The 8,984-nt window shown below is 35.5% G+C and overlaps 1 protein-coding gene across 1 annotated transcript; it reads right to left on the minus strand.

The window, feature by feature from the left end:
- Window positions 1-4,717: 4,717 nt before the first annotated feature.
- LOC25483164 (ribonuclease 3) lies at window positions 4,718-5,935 on the minus strand. Its single transcript, XM_013611813.2, has 2 exons — window positions 5,384-5,935; window positions 4,718-5,193 (listed from the first exon to the last, which is right to left on the minus strand). Exons 1-2 carry the CDS (start codon window positions 5,900-5,902, stop codon window positions 4,762-4,764), a joined length of 951 nt encoding a protein of 316 aa, XP_013467267.2. The 5' UTR covers window positions 5,903-5,935; the 3' UTR covers window positions 4,718-4,761.
- Window positions 5,936-8,984: the final 3,049 nt, after the last annotated feature.

Genomic DNA, 8,984 nt, shown 5'->3' on the forward strand with positions numbered 1-8,984 from the left:
AAACTTCCTATTGACACAAGTAAAATACTAAAATACCCCCAACGGCAGTTAACAACCGCTCAATGATACGCCGGCAGTTAACAACCGCTGGTACCAGCGGCAGTTAACTGTCGTTGAGAACCGCATCTTAAGAACGCAGAAACTGCATAACCAGAAACACATTCAAGAAATTTCAAAAACATACCAAATTCACCCAAACCTTCATTTGCACGAAAATCATCCAATTTGCTTCAAGTAAATCACAAGTAAGTACCTTTCATCCTATTTACTTGCAATGTAGGTTGTTTAGGGTATTTTTATAATTTTAGCAAAATGTTTAGGTTTAGGTTAGGTTTAAAAATTGCAAATTATGATAGAATTAGATGTTGTAATTGATTTTTTATGCTGACATTGTTGTTTAGAGTAGGTTTAGGTACAATGTAGTTGAATTTAATGTTGAATTAACACTAATTGTGCTAGTATTTTGAAATGCACATAAGGTGTTTGATGAAATGCCTAAGTGAGAAAATCTTGCGTTTTTGTGATTTTTTTTCTTCAAATATATTCAATTTTATAATGTATGTATGTTATAATGATTATAAGTTTGCATTTTTTTTTTGGCAAGTTTGATTAGTTTGGACATAATGATGTAATAACCGTATATTTGTGTAATGCATATATGTTATGATGTTTATAAGTTTGTTTTTTTGGTATTTTTTTGCAAGTTTGATGAATGACATAATGTGGTATGTTACATAAAGTTTGATGAATGTGTTATATTAAATTTTATGAATGCCTAAGTTTAATTTATCATATATGCTTAAGTTTAATTTGTGATAATGTAAGGGTTAGAACATTGCTCCATAATTTTGGCATAATGATAACCATAATGTGATAATGTAGTTAGATCAGATTTGTTGAATGCATAAGTTAGATTAGGATAATGTAGTTAGATTAGGTTTGATGAATGCATAAGTTAAATTGGGTTAGAACCATTGCTCCACGTATTTATGTTTTTTTAAATTTGTTTTGTACAGATATGGCTTGGGATACGGATGAGCAGCAGCGGGTTATTAGAGAGAATAAGATGCGGAAAGGTAAAGCGGCGAGTATCGCTAGCGCTCGGAGAGAAAAGGGGGATCAAAACCCATATGTCCCTAAGACTCGGAAGCGCAGGGACCCGAGGATAGATGGAGAGGGCTCACAGGCACAGGTGGATTACTCCTCCCAGGTGGTTGATCCGACACCAGCGCACGATTTTGCTGGGTATGCGGATGAGGATTTTGTTAGATATGATCAGATGCGATCCGACACCAGCGCATGATTATGCTGGGTATGCGGATGAGGGTTTTGTTGGATATGATCAGATGGAGGAGGAGATAATGTTTTTTCAGCCGCCGTAGGACGAGGCAGAGGATGAGGAGGTGGCAGATGATGATGAGGTGTCAGACGATGTTGTGGCAGATTATATGGAGGCAGACCCTGAGCCACAGACTCAGCGACGACGTCGTCGTCTTCCACAGTTACCGCCATATCCTGTTGGAGAGCCTCCCTATCCGGGAGGACCTGAGACCACGTCACTATTGTTCGACTACGCGAGGCACGCGGCGAACCCTCTTTGGGTGAACCATCATAATGTAAGTGTTTAAATTATTTAAAATTCTTTAAATGCTTTAAAGTCATTATTTAAAATAATGTAGCATAAATGTTTTAATTATATAAAAGAATGCAGCCTAAGTGTTTTAATTATTTAATATTATGTAGCGTAAATGTTTTAATTATTTAAAAGAATGCAGCATAAATGTTTTAATTATTTAATATTATGTAGCGTAAGTGTTTTAATTATATAATATTATGTAGCGTAAGTGTTTTAATTATTTAATATTATGTAGCGTAAGTGTTTTAATTATTTAAAAGAATGTAGCGTTAGTTTTTTAATTATATAAATTACTGACAATGTAATAATTAATTTGAATTTCAGATGTGGCATGATCAGACGGGCTATAAGTGTATAAATGCGGGGAAAAAGATGAGAGAGTTTGGTAAGCCAGAGGCGGGTTTGAGGTGCTTTTGGGAGCCTGTGGAGGGGTCTGGCCTGCATGATTTGATATACACAGGGTATTCTACCGTGACCCATGTCATGATACGTGCTATGTGCAAGAGGTGGCACACGGAGACTAGTAGTTTTCATCTACCTGTGGGGGAGATGACGATTACTTTGGACGATGTGCATAATCTCCTACACATTCCTATTCACGGGCGCATGCTGGACCACGATGAGGCAATGGGTCAGGAGCGTGCGATTGATTTGATGACCAGATTGTTGGGCATGTCAGATGCTGATGCCCAGGCTGAGATTAGGAGTGAGTCTGCTGGTCATATCAGTTATCCCACACTGAAGCGGGTTTATGAACACCACCTGACAGAGGCTAGACGGCTGGAGGAGCCACAGACGAGGGAGGAGCTCAAGGAGAGAGGCAGGAGGAGGGTGTGGTGTGTAAAGAGTTTTCTTCTATATCTCGTCGGTTGTGCGCTGTTCACTAACAAAACGAACAGACACATCGACTTGATATATCTTGATTGTATGGCTGACTTGCAGGAGATTGGGAAGTGGTCATGGGGAGGGATGGCCTTAGCTTACCTATACGACTATCCGGATGACTCTGTTATTTTGAATAACAGAACGATGGCTGGGAGTATGACTCTTTTTATGGTAATAATTTAATATTTATCTTCATTTCATTATGAATTTATTGTATAAATTTTATTATCATGTTAGATTATTTTTTCCTAAGTTAGACTGCATTTATTTAGGATTTAATTTAAATTTTTCTGTGAAGCTTTTATAATGTATTTTATTTATTTGTTGCAGGGATGAATTTTGGAGCATTTGCTAGGTTTGTACCCAAGGAAGAAAAACAGGAGCTGGACGCCGGAGATACCATGTGCTGGGAGATGGCTTACTAGTAGAGGGCATACTGATGTGCACCATTAACACTTACTGCTTGATCGCTTAGAGGTGGATGACGTCAAGTTTTCTACTTATGGTGATCACAGAGACGTGCACCCATTTCAGCTTATGTGCACTTACTTGGGATGACTCATGTGCGGGAAGGAGAGGGTGTACTGTCATTTACCTGAGCGGGTAAAGAGACAGTTATCCTTTGTACAAGACGTTCCCAGACATCCGTAAGATGTCCCTCAGGTGCCTACGCAGTTGCTGACCACTGTGTTGATGGACGCTCATGCCTGGTTATTCACTGCTCGGGGAGATGCGTGTGAGATATTATGGCATCATGCGCCTGGTTACATGGCTTGGTATGCCAAAGTCTCTCACCCTCGTATTCTCCTACCTGATGAAGGATCTTCTCCCAGGCCGGCGAACGTGGAGCAGATCATAGAGGAGGAGCATGTTAGGGAGATGCCTGACACACTGACGATCATCCCGGATCTGGTGCATATTGCTGACGATATTGTGGCCAGGCAAGCCGATATGACTAAAGAGGAGATCGTCTAGGAGGTGATACAGATATCTAGTACTAGTCGCCCTGCCCTTACTTATCAGATTGCCAGGCGGCGCAGGGGGCAGAGGCAGGGTAGGCAGCAGGGCTGATTATTATTAGGCTTTTTTTTATGTATTTTTTTACTATGATGATGATGATGTATTATTATGACATTTTCGTATTTCTATGACATTTATGTACGTACATTTTATATTATTTCTTGAGTTTTAATTTTACAATTTTCCTATTAAATATTGGATGAATATGTTTAGGTATCAATTGGTTATTAGATGAACATTTTAGATGAATTTTCAATTGGTTATTGGATGAAAATCTTAGATGAATTTGTTTAGATACCAAAGGATTTGGTTAGGAAAGACACTGGAAAATGAGGTTCTGGAAAATGGTCTAGACACGTAGTGGCAGTTAACAACCGCTGGAAGCCAGCGGCAGTTAACTGCGGACGCATGGCCTAACGGTTGTTAACTGCCGCTGGGGGCATTTATGTATTTTACTTGTGTCAATGTAAACTTTTATCAATGTCAGAAAAGCAATTTTCGAATAAAATAGTACATGTTAGATTATTGGGCCTAATATCTGGTGCGGTTCATCATTTCAATGGCCTAAACATTTAATTATCTCATTTCGGGTAATCTGTTTTGATATTTTACTATTTTTTTTTACCATACTCTCTTCGATCTTAAAAATTTTATAATCCAAATAACGTAAACGTCTTCTCAAAATCTCTTAAACAAGTTAAAACACTTTTAAAAACCTTTAATTCTTCAGATTTTATAATCTAAATAGAATCCAAAAAGAAAGCTCGGTAGAAAAAGAAATGTCTTACAAATTTTATAATCCACATAACGTAAACGTCTTGTCAAATTCTCCGAAACACTTTTAAAAACCTTTAATTTTTTCAGATTTTATAATCTCGGTAAAAAAAGAAATATTCATTATTATATTACTCATGTACTTCATTCATACCCATTCCATGCATGTAGTTATGCACCTTTTCCTCGACATTTCCTCCAATTTTCAAATAGATGGTGCTTTCATCATCTGATGTGACGCTGCATACTGCATCATCAGAAAACAAATATATATAGACATATAAAATCACATAATTTTACTTAGTATATTCGGTCTTTTAATAATAATTAGTTAACTAAATAGTTTCTTGACAATTTTTTAAAGAATATATATATATATATATATATATATATATATCAGCATTTCTCCTTAAAATATATCAACTATATTTTTCATTATATATATTTCAAGGAAAGTATACAAAGTCATCTTCAGGACAGTCAATATAATTTATAACACAGTGAATATAGTTGTGATCTGTGCTTTTGTCCAGACATATTCTTATTTCTTGCAAATAGTATAAATTATTGGGACCTTTTATACATTTAATTTGTGGTTTAAATCCTCCAATATGATCTTTAACGGCATCGAAAATATCTTTCCTTTTAACAGGCTTTCCTTTAGATTTAATATTCTTATTTTCAAGGACATCCTTTAAGTTTTTACCAATTCGCTTATGAATATCGAGTGTTAGCCTAAAGTAATCTTTTGCATCCATTGAGGAGCAACTTCCATGGCTTTTCCATTGCTCCCGCCAGAAATCTATATCCTCAGACAGTTGAATTGTACCAGGTGTTAAAGATGGCCACTCATCTTGAAGTTCGTTAATAAATGGAAACTGATCACAAAACAAAATTGTCAACTTTTAAAATCATAAAAAAAATAGTAATTAAAAATAAACGAACAAAATAATTAAACTTAGGGTCATCCGTTAAGTTGCTCTACATTGAGAACATGGACTAATTTCATGGATGAAAATTTTACAAGGATTAAAATCAAATGTTGGTATATTTAACCCTTAAACTTACATTCAAATTTGTTGTTTCTTTGCTCTTGCCCTTACCACGTGGCTGATCACCAGTCGAACCTTTGTTTGACGGCCACAAGCCGTGAATAACAAATTTTGATGGCAACTTGGCTCTACATCCTTTTTCAGTCATACGATATGTGTTTGGCCATCTTTCAACCAACTTGAAATGGTCAAATAATATACATGGTGGCGGAGGAGGAGGAGGTGGTGGTGGTGGTGGTAGAGGTGATTGTGGTGGTGGTAGCGATGGAGGTAGTGATGGAGATCGTGGAGGTGGCGGAAACTTCTTTTTACTGACCAAGTGTGGAGGAAACGTTTTTGATTGAAGTGGTGGAGATGTTTTCTTTTTGTCACGGTTTGAATGAAAATGGTAAGGTTGATCATTTGAATCATGAGCTGGGAAAAGTGATGATGGTTGAAAGCGAGAGAGAACTATCGCTTCGTAAATGAAAGAAACTATGAACATCGACAACAAATTTGTCATGATTACCACCAATTTTGTTTTGAAGGATACCATGATAAAAATTAGAAATAATTATGATAGCAAATACTTTGAATACAATTTAAAGGGTGTTTGCATCTTTTTATAGGGATAATACCAGTTTAGTGTGAAGGCATACTTTATTTTACACATTTACTATTTTGAAGGGTCAGCCAAGAATAATTTAAATAATATGAAGGGTGTTTACACATTTACTAACCAAAAAAAATATTTAAATACCACTAGCTTTTAAATGAAATTACTTTGCATTCACACTCTTCTCCCTTTCGGTATGTGTTGTCAGGGACGGATCTATCTCTATATCTTAGTGAGAGTGTGCACCCTCACACTTTGCAAGTGTGTTTGTTTCAAGAATCTAATATTACTCATGAGAATGTGAGACTTGAAATTCAACATTAATTCTAATGTTTGTTTCAAAAAAAAAATTTAAGTAACTTTTATTCGCATGAATGTTTTTTCACATGAATTTCTAACTTTCTATTCACATGTTAAAGGATGAAAATTTAACATTTCCATAAAAATAAAACTCAATTAACCATAAATTCTCACTATCACTTACATTTGTTTTTATTTTTGAACTTTTTTTAAAGCAAACAACTTTTAAAAATTTGCTAAGGAAATTAATAGTTTCACCAAAAACATGGATAAAAATCATATTAAAAGTTTTACAATAAAAAATGAATAGTAATTGATCTGTCTTGAGAGGAACTGATGGAGGCAACGATGGCGGAAGATACTCTGGTACGGTGGTGATGAGTCTTGGCGGTGGAACGAAAGGTGTCTGTAAGCACGTTAACACTCCAACGCTCAAGTGAGTATTAGAATTGAGAAAGAGTGTATAAAAAGTGTGAGAAAAGTGATTCATACCTTGAGGGTGAAGATAAGTCACCCTTATATGCCTCCGCGAGATGCAGCGTGTGATTAGAAGGCGGTTAGAGAGAACACATGTACGGTAGCTGATGCCCGGAGGCGTTCTCAAATGGAGTAAGGTGTACTGGTATTGGCGTGTTCCTTCAGGCGATGCGCCCTAATCTGGCTGGTTTAGAACAGTTGCCCCCTAAGCCGTTGATGCGTTTATGGCACATGGTTTAATCATGTAAAGCATTCTGTCGTTCAAACGCTCTCAAACTTCGGGCGCTCTCAAGAGTTTTGGGAAAATTCTATTGTCGTCGTGTGCTGGAGACGACGACACCCTGGATCAGTGAGTGGGAGTAGTCGATATTCTCCAACATTAAATATCTCAAGCCATCGCGTCCAAAACTTTTCATATCAAAGCATTAAATTATTTTAGGGGACGAGACACTCTACCATGGGGAAAATTATTTTACTAAAGGAGGTTTAGTCCCCCCTTTAGTATTTGTTTGTTTAATATTATTGGTTAAATTATTCGTATTTAATGAGTAATGGGGTAGATGAGTCAATTTAGTAATTAAATGATGAGAGGAAAATAATAGTCTCTAAACATAAGAGTTGTATGAACATATAGGTAATGAAGAGTTTTGTTTTCCATTGTTTTTCATGCAAGGTTTTGCAACTCGAGAGTTTACCTCAACTCGTTTTACCTAGGTAAACTCGACTCGTAAACTCGAATCGTAAACTCGCACGAATTTACCTAAAATTGAAATTTTATACAATTTATTATATGCATGACATATATAAGCTAATATAATACTGTAAAAAGATCAATAGTGAAAAATATAGACTTAATTATAAATGCAAAGTAATAAGTTAGAAAACAAAACATGGTTGTGAACCTAGAAAACAAAACATAACCAAGTTTAAATAACAAGCTTCTGAATATTAACAAACAGTAATAAGTTATTTAGAAAAAATGCACGTTCACAAATTCACGAGATGCCTAAACTAAACCAGTAACAGTGTAACACCGCTATTTAGAAAAAAAACATGTAATCTATGTTAAATAATAGAAATAGAAACAGAAATAGAAACCTGATGATCAAAGTTAAAAACCCTAACAATAACATGTAACAACTATTTAGAAAAGATGCCTTTTGAAGCTTTGATGATAAAAGAAACAATAAAGGAAAGGAAAAAGATAGTCTGAATCTGAACTTTGAAGTACCTTTTGAACTTTGAAGCTCTGTTTTTCGTTCAAACAAGATTGTATATATGCCTTCTAATCTAACGTTACAGCTGACAACAAACACCACCACAATACCACCGCAACCCAACTCGAAAACGCAAAGAATCGGAATCGGAATTTCAATATTTCTCCACCGTCAGAATTTCTAGGTTTCTCCACCGCTCCCCTGTTCTTGAAAACGGAAAGAAAATGAAACGAAACGTTAAAATCTGGATGGGACCCCGTAGTAATTTTCACTTCAGTTGAAACGTAGAAAGTTTGGGCTTGAAAAAAATGGGCCAAAAAAAAAAGGGCCATTTTTGAAGAAAAAAAATATAGGAGTAAACTCGCAAAAAACGGTAAACTCGCCCGATTTTACACGAGTTTACTGAGTGTTAACTCGGTCAAACTCGTCAAACTTTCCGATTTTACCAGAAATCGAGTTTTCCTCCGAGTTAACACGTTTTTAGCACCTAAACACGTAAACTCGGTAAACTCGCCGAGTTGACACGCGATTTGTGGAACATTGTTTTCATGTTCTTTTAATGAATTCATGTTAAATTCGTGCTCTAATTTACTGCTGTGATTTTACGTATATTATTGTCTCTGAATTCATTATTTTCATTGCTAAATTCATGATTAATATATGGTTATGTTTTGTTTTGAATAAATAAATAAAAGTGAGTAAAAATCCATAGAATTAGAGGTGTAATTGATGTTTTAAGGTATAATAATAGGTTATTTAGTCAATATCAATCATCAATTTTAATTCGATGGATGAATGGAAATCTTGACTATGTTTCTTTGCAACTTTCGTTGGTTATTAGTAATCATGTGCGATCATTCAAATTTTTTATATTCTTGCGGATATTTTTATATCCTATGTAGTTATTAATTTATTGTTAAAAGAAAGAAAGAAAAAAAAAAACGAGAGTCAACGTAATGTCGTACTCCAGTCTAAATTATGCCCTATGCTATATGCTTATACATATTTATAAGTAGTGTCCTTGTTTA

The sequence above is a fragment of the Medicago truncatula genome, chromosome 1 (genome assembly GCF_003473485.1).
Source record: "Medicago truncatula cultivar Jemalong A17 chromosome 1, MtrunA17r5.0-ANR, whole genome shotgun sequence".
NCBI lineage: Eukaryota > Viridiplantae > Streptophyta > Magnoliopsida > Fabales > Fabaceae > Medicago > Medicago truncatula.